Source organism: Cupressus sempervirens, chromosome 6 (assembly GCF_028749045.1).
Source record: "Cupressus sempervirens isolate cs-2001-9-10 chromosome 6, ASM2874904v1, whole genome shotgun sequence".
Lineage (NCBI taxonomy): Eukaryota > Viridiplantae > Streptophyta > Pinopsida > Cupressales > Cupressaceae > Cupressus > Cupressus sempervirens.
This window is the reverse complement of record NC_143123.1, coordinates 84,632,229-84,646,221: the sequence shown is the minus strand read 5'-3', so window position 1 is coordinate 84,646,221 and position 13,993 is coordinate 84,632,229. Positions and strand designations below refer to the sequence as shown.

Sequence of the window (13,993 nt, the reverse complement as noted above, 5' to 3'; positions counted from 1 at the left end):
AATAAAATTATTCGCTTACCTGCTACCCAACACAAAACGAGAAGGGGACTTGTACCCCTTTCCTGCAACTGTCAACCCTGTGGCCAAAGCCTCCCAATAGGGACTGTCAACAACACTAATAGGAAGGTTGTTGAAAACCCAGAAATCTGCTAGTGCATTGTCCAACTGGTCATGGACCTCCTTATTCCATCTAGTGGCCTCTAATGAAGGTTGTGCACTAGGTGTGTGCCTCGGCACAAAATAGCTCCCTATCCCAGAAGCACCTGCTGATCTTGATGGTGCGGAAGTGCTAGGAGGTGTAGGAGTGGGAGTGGGAGTGGGAGTGGAACTCGTGAAAGAAAAAACACTCTGTTTGCGGACACGCGGCCCACGATAAGAGCCAGCCATGCTCTCAATGGCTGCCTCCTCCTCCTGAACATCAACGAAACTGCCCTGGGTCTTTGCTATGGCTGCCCTGACATGCAATTTATTCCGCTCTCTTTGCAATTTTTTTTGCTCTCCAGCTGCGAGCAAGGCATTTGCAAACCTTTTTATTTCTTTTGTTGTATTCTCACAAGGATTCGATGTTTTGAGATCCCTGCGATGTGATAGTTGAACCGGTAAATGCCCCCGGATATTACTTTTTCACATTGAATGCAAATCACTTTGGTTGGTTCATCAGGTGCTTCATAGGCATATTTCCATGCTTGATCTCTCGCATTCTTTGGCACCTCGCATTCTTTGGCCTGGTGCCAATGTAGCCTGAGGGGCATGGAGTCAATGGCCATTTGTCTGCCATTTAAAACTGCTGCGGGCTGCCTACACATACAAATTTAAAAAAAAAACTATAAATAAATTATAACAAGATCAAAGTTAACAGTTAAACAAAGAATTCAAGCAACATTCCAATAACAACACCAATAAATTGAAATCCAAATAACATTCAAACAAACTAGCTGCTAGGGTTTCAATTTTTTTTTAAAAGGGCAAATTTTTAGCATAAATTCGATCTAGAATGGAAAAAAATGCAAATGAATGCATTTAATCTTGCTTACATTCATCAAATGCATTCCTAACTAATTAGGAATGTATTTTTATCCATTTACATGCAAGAAAAAGAAATACAATCTCTTGCAAAAACAAAAAACAAAGATTCAAATCACTTACCTAGTAACGAAGAAATCGAATCAAAAGGCCTCCAAATGCACTTGATTCTGCCTATTTCTTGCCAAGAACTCTTTCTCTATCCTCTCCTCTCCAAAACACCCTAAGCAATGTAAAAACATAATGAAAAAACGTGTTTTTTCGTCACTTTATGTGACTACCGGGCGCGGGCGATTTTTTTGCAAAAAATTGCGATTTTTAGGCGATTTTTTAGGCAATTAATCTGCGATTTTTTGGAAAAAATCTACAAAAAAAAATCGCGATTTTTGGGGCGACTAAATCGCCGGCCCCAAAAAATCGCGATTTTATCTTGTATCGCCGATTAATCGGCGATACTCACATCTATGGTCTCAGGTAACCATACGACTTTTCTAAAGTCATTGTACGACTTGTAATTGCTCATCGTATGGATTTTCTAATGAAGATGCAGTGTACGGGTTTTAAAAGGCTACCGTATGGTGTTTAGCAGGTAGGCTATGTACGGGTTTTATGCAATCACCGTACATCTTTTGAGTCCCTGTCACCGTACGGACTTTTTAGATGCAGTGTAACCATACGGATTTCTCAGATGCACTCAGATAGGCACCGTACAAATTTGGAATTTCTTTGCAGGGCTATGCACGGATTTGGGAGCCAGTCATCGTACGGATTCTAAGGGTAAGTTACCGTACGACTTTGTTAAAAAGCTTGCCATACGGATTTCCTCATGTATATTTTATTTGCTGTACGGAATTTGGGAGTCTTAGTGTGGATTTTTTTAAAATAGCCATCGTACGGATTTTCCAACATGGTCATCGTACGAATTTTCTAAAGCAGCCAATGTACGGATTTCTATGGTAAAGTCACCGTATAGATTTCAAGATTGTAACACAGGAAACAAGTCTGTGTACGGCGTACGGATTTTGAGAGTTCTCTTCAACATACGGATTTTGGCGAGTTCCCTTTAGTGTACGGAGATGAAGGAGAAATTCATATAGTTGGTCATACGGATTTTGAAGAAGACATTGAATCCAAATTTGGCATACGGCTTCCATTCTCAGCACTCGACATACGCCTTGGTGTACGGATTTTTCAGTGTAGCATTAGCATATTTTGGTGTAACGTTTTTTTTGAAGGGATTTGTCGTACGGATTTTGCATATTGTGGTGCAGGGTTTTTGCATAATGTGGCGTATGGATTCTACAGGTTTGGGCATACGGCTTTTGCATGTTATTGTAGGTTATTTGGCGTAACATGGCAGAGGGTGGCAGGAGGTTTTCTGAAAAAAAAAACAAAAAAAAAGTCGACAAATCAAGCATGCTTAGAATGAGTAACAGAGGATACCAAAGGGAAGGGGAAGCATTAGTGATTGCCAGAAAGAGTGTAGAATCGGCAGAAAATGACAGAAATAGTGTGTTTCATGCAGTTTTGTGTGGGTTTCGAAGTGCTAATTTGGTCTTGGTGGCGAGGGGCATTGCCCCTTGACCTCGCCGGGGGTGTTGCCCCCTGGACCCCCAGTGGTTGCGGATATCAGTCATGAAATGTGACTAGTTGAGAAGACTTGAAGCTGCTGTAGGTATGGAGTGTCTGTGTACCAGAGGCACTGGGAGTAGGTGTTGGCCGAGAGGCTGTCTTGGTGGATGCACAGAGAGCTCGGAAGGAGTGGGTCATCCAGAAGGCAGTACAGCGACACTTAGCTCAGTGGACCCAGCATTGGAAGCAGAGAAAGCAGCACGCGTGGTTGTCAAGGTCAGCTTGAGGAGACAGAAGCAGATTTTTTTGTTTTAGTTACTCTGTTAATGTATTTTGTTTGTAATTGTCGTCCGGAGACGACTTTTTCTTTTAGGGGGGATGATGTTGTCAGTAGAAATTGTGTATCAGCTGATGGGTCCCTTCGAAAAGGTTTTTGTTATGTAGCCAATGGGTCCCTTCGAAAAGATATTATTGTAGCCGACATGGTATGTGGCCAACGGATGCCTTCGGGAAGGTTCTTCGGAAAAGTATTTATACCCCTTTCGGGAAGCATTGTAATCATCATTGGAGCATAGTGTACTGTTTGGCATATGCGAATAAAATAAGAAGTTCTGTTGTTCGTATCTGTTGTCTATGAGTTGATTTCTTTACTAGTACGGTAAACAAATATAATTTATTAATTATAAAACTACAGCAGATCAGCAAGGGCATCCATCAAGGATCTTTCAAAGGATCAAGTATATAAATCAGAATTGAGATCTGTAATCAGCAATTCAGTTGCATTAGAAAACAAGTTATCTCATTGTTACTCTCTAACCATTGTAGCAATGATTTAAATCTCTTAACAGAGTTGGCTTAACAACTATTTGTAAATCCTCTAACAAGGTGGCATTTCTATTGAATTGTCTAAAGATCTCTAACAAGGCCACTCCTAATAGGGTGATTAAATCCTCTAACAGGGTCACACCTAACAGTGTGTTTTGTAACCTTTAATAGAGTTGGCTCCTAATAGGGCTCAATTCAGAAGAGTGAAAATCAGTAACTAGTTGCAATTAGTGGTTTTTCCCAAATTGGGTTTCCACTTTAAAATCTTGGTGTCAATTGTGTTCATGCTATTTCTTACATGTGTTTGCAACTAAGTTAAAGCAACATCAATCACAGATAATAGCTTAAGATTTTCATGTTAAGAATTTGCCGAGCTATTTCAGTGTTTACCGAGTTACAACATTTTTCTCATGTCTACCGAGTTGCATCAGAGTTCAGTTTTGATTTATATTGACATGTAAGGGATTAAAAATTTATTTTTGTGGTAATTGATTCACTCCTCCCCTCTCAATTATTCTTCTTAGATTTCCAACATCCTGGAGCACACCAACTTGCTGCCATGATCTTCAGTGCCAATGGATATGATGAGCACGCTAGGAAAAACTGCTGGGACCAAATCATCCACACGCTTCACAAATAATTGACCCAAAACATAAGATCCATGCAATCACCAAGATGATCCAAACAATCAACGAGGCATGAATTTTAAAACAATTAATGCTCACCAATGGTCAACAATATGTGAAGCACAAGTTATCGGTGAGAAAGGTAATTAATGCGTAGCCAACCAATACACCTCAACTGCTTAAAACCAAACGGTTTACAACCACCAATGCACCAACGAACTACCAGAGGTTGGGATAAGGATGTTGACACTAATGACAACCATGTCAACATCAATGACAACCAAATGAAAACCATCAACCTCACATTCCAACATAATGTTCTAACTAAACTTCTTCATTTCCATCCTGAATTATTGTTATTATTCGTATCATCTTCAATCTTCTTCCATATTCTGGGTTTACCTTTGGCCTAGTTTCTAAGCATTATTTGTATTATAAACATGCAGACAGCTTTTGGACATTTTCTGATATATGCCTTCAGTGACACTTAAGGATAGCCTATATACACTTAACATTTTTCTATATGAATGATCCTCAGGCCATGTTGCTCAGTGTTGATTATATTGGTCAAGTAGTTACTGGTAGATTTAGAATGCTCAATACTGGATCACTTCGGTTCCTTGTCATCTGAATGGCTTCAATGATCCTTTGGAATTCTCCAAACAGGCACCCTCTATATTGTTATTTTCTTGTTAGGCTAAGCATTCTCTTATTTTGTCCTTAATATTCTTTGCAATTTGTACATTGTGTTTTACAAACACTGATATATCCTGGATACTGAGCATGGGCTGCTTTAGTTTCTTGTTTTTCAGTGGCCTTGTTGATACTTGCGATTTAAAACGGATTGGTATTTGTATACGTATATTTGTATTGCATTAAACAAGTCTCAAAAAACAACATTAAATATTGAAAAAATCAACTCAAGACTAAGAACACATTAAGAGACGTGGTGAAATCTAGAAACCTCATCAAATATATATATCCAACTCTGCATCATCAAACCTTAAGTACCCCAACAATATACCTGAGGCATCAAGGGACCTCTGGGGTCATGGTGGAAGTTGCAGAGCTAAAAAATGATGCACATAATGATAAATTATCAAAACATTAATTTCCAAAATGGTGATGACCTGAAAGTTTAGCAAGGCAATTTGTTTGGCCAGGCAGCACATCCAAAGGGACTCATACACCTTCTTGACTTGTCCTCCTAGGCTAAGAGCATGTTTTACATACATTTTAGTTTTGTAATTGTGTTAGCATTTCTTGTTCAACCTGATAATTTAGCATCTTTTGTGCATGAAATGCATGTTTCAAATGTTGTAAAGGGTTCTTTCTATAGGATAATGCAGCATTCAACATGAAGAGAGGTTTGTTGTAGTTCAGCTTGCAGAGCAGAGTTTGAGGCATTGGAAGTCATCAAAGAGTGCAGCCCTAGTGTTTCTTGCTCTTATAGTGAGCAATTCTTCTGCAATTGGCTTGGTGTTGGCAGAAAACAGAACTTCTAGCCTTGCTTTATGCTGGAGTTTTCCAGTTATGAATTTCTGCTGTGTAAACATTGATGCTTGTTTCTTTTTCCTTTATATGGTTTGTCAATTTCTGTTTTCTGTAGATCATTTGGGGTATGATTTTAGCTAGTTAACATAATAATTCTTAACATACATTACTGGATAAGCATAATGCAATATTAAATTTAGAAAAGGTCTGTGTTGTTTAATTATCTGAGACTCTCAAGATATCTTGAGCAAGTCTTGGACTGGCTATTTGCACCAGCGACACTCCTCTGTGAGGGGCCACAAACAGAGCAGGGCCTTTACTCATCGGCATACATATCATTTAGTGACTGACTTATTTTCGCCTAGAAAGGACTCCTAGTCTCTCTCTTGGCCTCCTTTCTAGTTTTTTTGTTTGCTTTCTCTTGTTGTTGTTTGTATTTATTTTTGGACACCTTTGTGTGCTCCTGCTGCTGTCAGCCTCATTGATGTAATCCTCCAGTCCCATAGACCTTTTGTTGGTCTTTTGTTGGACATTAATATCATCTTATCTTATCTTGTTGTATTATTAGGTTCCTTTGGTTTTCCTTTATTAGATCAAGCACTCTTAATTTATCCATCATAATCTTCCATTATTGAGCATCCATTCAATCATCATTTTTGCTACTTGGGTTTTGATATAAGCTACAAATGTTGCATGCTAAGTTTAGTGTCTAGGATTTATTATGCTACTGGTGCTATAAGAAAATGTTTGCAATCTGGGATGCTTGGTATGGCTTTACCCCCTTTTGAGTCTGGAGCAGGAGGAAATGTCGAAGAAAATTAAATTTCAAAACTCTTTTGGGCTGAAGTTAGTTGATGCTTTCTTTCTACACTTCTACACCAAAAACCTTCACATGTTATGTGATACCTCGTTAGTGGATAGGGTTTGAGACCATTCTACATGAAGGTTGGCTATTGCAGCATCCATGGTGTTCTTAGTAAGACTGCATCCACCATAAGATTTTTTTTTGTATCAAGCCATCAAAATGGGATCTCTTTTCTAAGCTTTGTTTGGTTCTCTTGTACCATCTTTACAGATACATGTGGATGAGTTGTAGCACCAAAGGGTCCTTTAGTTTGAATTTTCTTATTTTGAATTGTTTTTTGGTGAGAACCCTGGACAGTCAAATTGGGTTCAGGTTCGTGAAATGGTTCGTGCTGGGTCTGGGCAGGGTCTGTGCCCAGCTCTGTGGGTCCTCACGGGTCTGTGGGCCAGGGCTGGGCACGGACCTTGCCCGTACCCAGCAGAAACCCAGGTGGACTGAGCAGGGACCTGTGCAGACCCATGGCGTCCAATTCAAAAGTTGGTTCAAAAACAGTATAAAAAATCTCTTTTGTTCTAACCCTAAAATGTCCCATTATGAAGCCTCCAAAGAGACCTTTTTTTCACTTTTCCTCTCTCATTTTGCTCTCTCCGTCTTGCCAGTCTGAAGTGAGGTGATAGTATTCGGTTGTGGAGTGCCAAATACCTTCCACAAAGAAGATTTGACATTTCAAGTATTTAAATTTTTAATGTTTATCTTTGACGTTTGACATTGATCAATGAACAAGTATCATAGATTCATACTTTGAAATGATCTAGTTTAAAAATTATGTATGTTTCTCTTATAATTTGGTATATATAATGCACACACACACACGCATGAACCCATATGAACCATAATGAATTTTTTTTTTCATGAATCCCCGTACCGGGTTATCGTATCCACACCGGTCCCCTATCCTGAATTGGTAACTTAGGTTTTCTGTCAAAATTGAATCTTACAGTTGTATTTTTCTCCTTTTTCCCTTTTTGTGGCTGAATTCATTTTGTTGGTTGGACGCTACTTTTGGATTTTATGGTCATGATGTTGGCATGATAATAAATTTGTTCAATTGATTTTTTAAGAGAAGTTTTTATGTACAATGCTTGGTATTTTAGTTTTTATTTCTTGTATCCATCTGTGATTAAATCATTGGAAATTTACATTTTTTAAAATTGTCGCTGCAGGTGTACAGACGCCAAATTGTATCAGGCAGACTGTGTTTGATGCTGTTGCACTTGATTATAATCCTGTTATAGTTCTAAGTGACGCAACTGCTGCAAAGACACCTGAAGTACATACAGGTGTGCCTTTCAAAAAGCATACTGCTAAATATTTCTTTATAACATTTTACGCTTTGAAATACATTGGGCAAGCTCTTTCATCTTTTATTCAAAGCTATTTTGAGCTGTAAAAATGTCATGTGCTGCAGCTCAAGGTGTGTTTCGATTACATGGTTTTGCATATTAATGTTCATTTCAATTATGTCTATTTGATTTCTCCTACCGATGGAATTTGGCCCCTCAGTAATGAAATTGGTTATGATTCTAAGTTAATTGCCAAGAGAAACGAAGGATCTCCCTTCTCATCACAATAAACCTCAGAGATCTATTTTTGCTTTCCCAAACTAAAATGTTTATATATATTTAGTTACCATCACACTCTTTTGCATTGAACATTTCATGTTATATGAACAGCAGGGTATCATATAGCTACTTTACTTGTTCCACTTGCCTTTGAGTATATTTCTGAAGTTAATTATTCAGAATTCTTTTTGGCAAATCTAGACAGTTTTATTTTTATTTTTGGATAGGTAAAAGGCCATGAGGCCCAAGATTGTGTTTAGATTTAAAAGACCATCTCAATTGGGTACCAAAGATCAGAGATGGATAGGTATCCTTGGTGTTGCCCTAAAATAAATATCTCAGAGTGATTTATCCAATTTTAGTGATTGTTTTTAATTTCCAAATTTATAATATTGCTCTTGATACTTTCTTGTGAATATAACCTGAAAATTAAACTTGGCTATGATCAAGTTGTTAGAAGTATGCTTCATGATCAAATTGAAACTTATCTCTTATTTAGTTTTAAAATCAAATGGTATATAAAGAAAGTTTTGAATAACCGAAAATATGTCGCTTATTAACATTAAACTTCCATAATATAAATTAAATTTAACATGTTTATTTTGACAGTAAAAGTTCTAAACCAATTTCGCTACAAGGACAAATGTCTAACTTATCATATTAGCCTGTCTTATTAGAATCTCTTCTCCATTTGCTCCTTTGTTAGTGAGATTATTTGCTTCTCTATTTCCTTCCCTATAAATATGTTTTATGATCATTTCTTCGAATTGATCAACTATTGCTAGGGCATATTCAAGTTTAGAGTTAAGGATCCAGTTTGGGGTCTTTCTTTTTCTTAGTGCATTTAGGATAATTTGCGAGTCTCCTTCGATAATTTTTCTTTTAAATACCTATCTCTCTACTTAGAGTTAAGCCTTCTATCAGGACCTCTAATTCAGCTGAGTTATTAGACATTACTCCTAAAGGTTTGGTGCGTTTAGTTAGGCATGATCCGTTATCTGAACAAATAATACATTCTAAGCTTGCTGGACCTGGATTACCTCGAGAAGCATCCTGCACGAGGAGGTTCCCATTTACATTCATTTTTTGTCAATCTTGTTGGATATTGTGTATATCATTGGTGGGTTAATTAGTTTAAACCAATTTTTATGCATATCTGCATCCCAGTCTGAAAATGACCCTTCCTCCTTATATGAGTTTCTGAGATTATTTTTAGCTATCTCAAAAAATATTAGATCCATCTTTTCATTACAAAAAATTCTTGTATTCTGTTCTTTCCATAATTCCCATAGGAGTATGGAAGGGGATATTTTCCATAAATTATTTTCTCTTACCAATGAAATCTGGTCCCTCTCACTGATGAAATTGCTTATGATTCTCAGTTAATTGCCAAGAGAAATTACCATCACTCTTTTGCATTGAACATTTCATGTTATATGAACAACAGGGTATCAGATAGCTACTTTACTTGTTCCACTTGCCTTTTTAGTATATTTCTGAAGTTAATTATTCAGAATTCTTTTTGGTCAATCTAGACAGTTTTTATATCAGAAAAAGTTTATGACTTAAAATAACAGACAATTCTTTACTCAAAATAATGAAAAAGAAAAGAGTTTCATGATCCATTTTCATGTATGGAAACAATGGAATCAGGACTGAAAAATAACTTGCTATATGGTTATATTACAACTCAAATCAACATGAGTTTTGATTTTGTGGCAAGTGTCACTACAATCGAGTTCAAGAAACATATTCAACTTTGATTTGTTTTCTCATTTGCTAGTTAATTGATTTTTCTCTAATTGTTGCCCTCGTGAATATTTTTGTTCTCATATGATATGTTTGACTTCGTGTTACAAGCATTCAGTCGAAGTTTTCTTATATCTGACAGCAAATCTGATCGATATGTGCAACGTGGGAGTCCAAACACCAACATTATATGCATGGAGTGGGAAGGATGTGCAATGATCAACTACTGAGTCATGGGTCATGGACCGCAGGTGGTAAAGAATTTGGCACCCAAAAAGTATGATTGGTAATTCTAGGTGATGGGCTTTTCATAAATGAGAAGGTCTTTGGAGACAAATAAAACTCAATGGTCAGCTGGATGCTGGATTTTTATTGTTTTCCTTTAGAAAAGATCAAAATCTCTGAAGACAGGTTTAGGATTTAATAGCCAAGGGCCAAAACATCTGAAATAAAAGAGTTTAAAACACAGTTGAATCCATTTATATTTGCAAAAATGAATACCTGTGGGATTTGCTAAGATTTCAAATGTATGCTCTTCTATTGACTACTAAATTATGTTCAAACAAGTAGTAGTAAACTCCAGTACATAACTTATCATCCATCATTACTTCACAGCTCTGTTATATTCATGTTTTACTGTAAATATCAACATTTCATGAGACTCTTATTGAGTTGCAACTCTGTTAAAGTTTTACCACATGACTAAAGTTATATACGCTTCTTCTGTGAAAGAATAAATTTGCAGTAATCAGGTTAGGCTGAGTAAAGTCAGTTTTCCTGTCATTTACCAGTGATATGTCAAAGTTGAGATATTTCCTCCAGGTCATGTCTGGTACTCTATAATTCAATGGCATGGAGGATCACAGTGGTATGGCTGTGGACATACTGAAATTCATTTTTGTAATAACAAATATGTTAATTGAGCAGCTGACTTGCAGGGCAGAGCTGTAGCATGTTTAGTAGCATGCAATTCATATTATTTCTGACTTTCGTATTGGAGAGTTTCCTAAAGCCATTTTACAGATTTGGGATAGAAATTAACAGAAACATTTTATTTTACTTCTATCTATAGATTTGTGATTGGATATTACACAGTGGATGCTATATTTGCAAGCTTGATGCAACCGTTGCAGGAGAGCCAGGATTCAGAAATCTTACATGAATTTTGTGCATTAGCATATATTTGCTTTAACCTTCATATATTTTAAATTTCTTTCTAGAAAGAAAGAAATAATCTTCACCACAAAAACAGGCTAGCATACCTTGTTTGAAACATCAAAGTGTTCTATGAAGTCTCAGCCACTCAAAAGACATTTGCAGACCCTGTCCTCTTCAGTTATTAGGTTCTAAGTGGTGTCAATTGATTGAAAGGATTTATAGACAGTTAAAGGCAATAAAATTGTGGAAAATTAGCTGCACCCAGACCTGCACAAGGGTCAATGCCCCTTGAACCTGCCAGGAGCTGCACCTCTATATCCCCAAAAGTTGAGGTTTATAAAGAGAAAGACAAAATCTTTTGGGCAGTGGATGGAAAAGTAGAGTTTCCCTTTTTATTTGGCTTCAACATAAAAACAGTCCTTTTCCCATATATTAAGAAAAAATCAGCAGTTTTTAGTCTTCTAGTAAATTCCTCTGTAACAGAAACTCATTTATATTTTGGTTTGCCAAGGCAATGCCAACATCAAGTAACGCTTCTATGATTAGAGTAGACTTGGATGTTCTATAAATTTACTCTGTGTCTCATGCATTGTACAAATCAGTTTTATGTATTTATATGACTTTTTTGTTTGCTGAAATTTGGCTAAGTGCCTGTCAGAGCCAAGTCTGAGTTTTGAACTTCGTTTTAAATATCATAATGTGATGTTTCCTTGCCTAAGATTTTTTGCTTAGCTCACTTGCTAGCCCAAATTTGAGTCAGCAGTCATTTAATCCTATAAATTTGTCGACATAAGCACTGCAAACATGTATGAATAGATTGGTTGTTATCCAAAATTATACTTAAAACAGTGACTGGAGCAAGTACATAAGTGGATAAATAAATGCTTTCTCCGTAGATATATGCAAAGCAATTGACTTTGTGCACGCTAGCGTACAACTGATGTGGCCGCATTGATATGCTTAGCATTGAAGGGCTGAAACACTCCAAATAGTTTGAAAGCACTTAACTATTTGCAACGCTAGTTTTTACAAAATATGGTCGATGCATGTCCAAGGGGTTTAGCTTAGTTGGTTGAAACAATGAGTTCTCATTGTGGAGACCCTGGCTCAAATCCCAAGAGGGACATCTTTGTGGAATTCTAAGTTGTGACTCTTGGTCTTCAATTGGTTGTATTTGTCTCTGTTGGTGTAAATACGTATTTACTATTTACACTTAAGTTTATTTAGGTTAATGCATTATTTTATTATTTTATTTTGTGAGACACTTAGGAGTTTGTGCACCTTTTTGAGTTGTTGTGTTGACAACACAGAAGTACGCAACTCTAATTCAGCACATGGTGTCTACAATACTGGAGTTTGCATCATTCACTGAGTTGTCATGTAGACAACACAGTTATTCACACTCCCTTTTTAACACACGTTGTCTACAACATTGATTTGTGTGTTAAACCCTTATAGGCTTATCTTCTCATCATTGCACTTACTTTCGTACTTAATGGAGGATAACCCATATCTGGTGGACATGTGCCTAGTTGTATGACTTATCATGTAGCTAATTACGAGGCATTCTAGATGTATCTTAGAGGCTTTTATATACAGGCACTCCTAGTGTACTCTCAACAACACATATTGAATAAATATAGTCATTCTGATCATACTTTCCCTTTCTGGTCTACAATTGTGCTTGTGTTTGAGTTCTTAGTTCCTGGGGGAATTTTGCCCTAAGGCAAATTCTTACATGGTATTAGAGCTTGAAGATTTTCTCATCACATAGTCGTTCGAGACCATTGCTGTTTCAACACCTCAACCCGAATTCGGAGTACTGCAGAAATTGGGAGCATCTAGAGCCAGATCTAACCTTGCCATTGCGTCCGTAACACTGATTCGGTGAAAATCAACTATAAACTCGGCTACTTTGGCCCAAATTTGATCGCGAAGCAAATTTTTTTTGCAAATCGAAACTCGGAGGCCCTGATTTGTAGTTCGGGTATAGTCATTTGCAGATCTGTTTTATTATTTTTTGGGTCTATAATTTTTTCTCTGTATTTTTCGACAATATTTTTGGAAAAATAATTTGCCCTTTGGGTAGCCAACAAAGATTTTTTTTTTGGTATAGGAACTAGGCTGTCAGATCTTGGCCCTGCACCCTGCGCAAAGGAATATTACTTTGTTAATCGGTGGGCGCATCACAGTCAAAGGCCGTACATAGTAATCCGGCAGCCGAATTATCTCCCGGCGGCCTCAACTTACCGGACTGGCAGCCCAACCAGCCGTGCATCATATTTGTTTTAAACTCTTGGCGGTATTGTTTATAAACAATGCGCTAAGCATTCAACCCTTGAATGTGGGATTAAAGATTGCAATTGTCGGCAGCATAAAGCATATTCCAACCACGCGAAGTTGTGTTTTCCGACAAGTTCAAGTCTCGACATTTTTTCCTCTAGCTTTGGCTTTTGCACGTCTTCTCGACACAGTCATCTAAGTTTGTGACAACCCTTTCTTCCCGTCGCTTTGGCAGTTTTTGATTGCCCGTGCAACATTTTGGGTTTTCCGACACCACCTTTTGAGACTTCGAGCCCTCGCACATTTGGACAATCCGGTGACGTCAAAAGTTTTGCGACCGTCGCATGTTTGGTGAACCCAGCGACGAAATTCAAAACTCGGCCTACAACCCTTTTTCCCGGTGGATGCCACCTCCTGCTGACGAAAGTTGATCCCGATGTCCTTTTCTGACATTGCTCACGACAGAGTGACACACAAACAAATAGCGCCACGCGTACAACTTAGCGACAACAAAACCTTGTGACACGTCACCTGCTAGAGAGCTTGCCACGTGGACCAAGTCCACATCATCGATAGCTGGACATTGACACATCAACCGTCTACATAAGTTGTCACGTACGATTGCCATGTCAACGTGTACACTGCGAGTTTTTCTACAATCTGAGTGCCATGTAAGCATACAGATGACTAGTCACCCTGCCACGTCAACCAAGGGGCCCATTTTTTGCTGATGTCACCTAGGCACGAGGTTAAATTTGACGGTCGTCAGACCATCATTCCTAACCAATTTTGAACTGCTACAATGGTCGTTTGACCGTCAAATTTAAGATAGCAGT

At 37.7% G+C, this 13,993-nt stretch overlaps 1 protein-coding gene across 2 annotated transcripts in view; it reads left to right on the top strand.

Moving 5' to 3' along the window:
* LOC149551288 (Isochorismatase family protein) overlaps nucleotides 1-10,413 on the top strand; it is a 52,567-nt gene extending 42,154 nt beyond the window's left edge. The window contains exons 4-5 of one of the 2 annotated variants that reach the window (XM_089786845.1): nucleotides 7,569-7,685; nucleotides 9,859-10,413. In XM_089786845.1, coding sequence (XP_089642971.1) covers nucleotides 7,569-7,685; nucleotides 9,859-9,935 — 194 coding nt within the window. In that variant the 3' untranslated portion in view covers nucleotides 9,936-10,413. Of the gene's footprint in view, nucleotides 1-7,568; nucleotides 7,686-9,834 lie in introns of both variants that reach the window. The other variant, XM_089786844.1, reaches the window with a different exon arrangement.
* The last annotated feature ends 3,580 nt before the right edge of the window (nucleotides 10,414-13,993 follow it).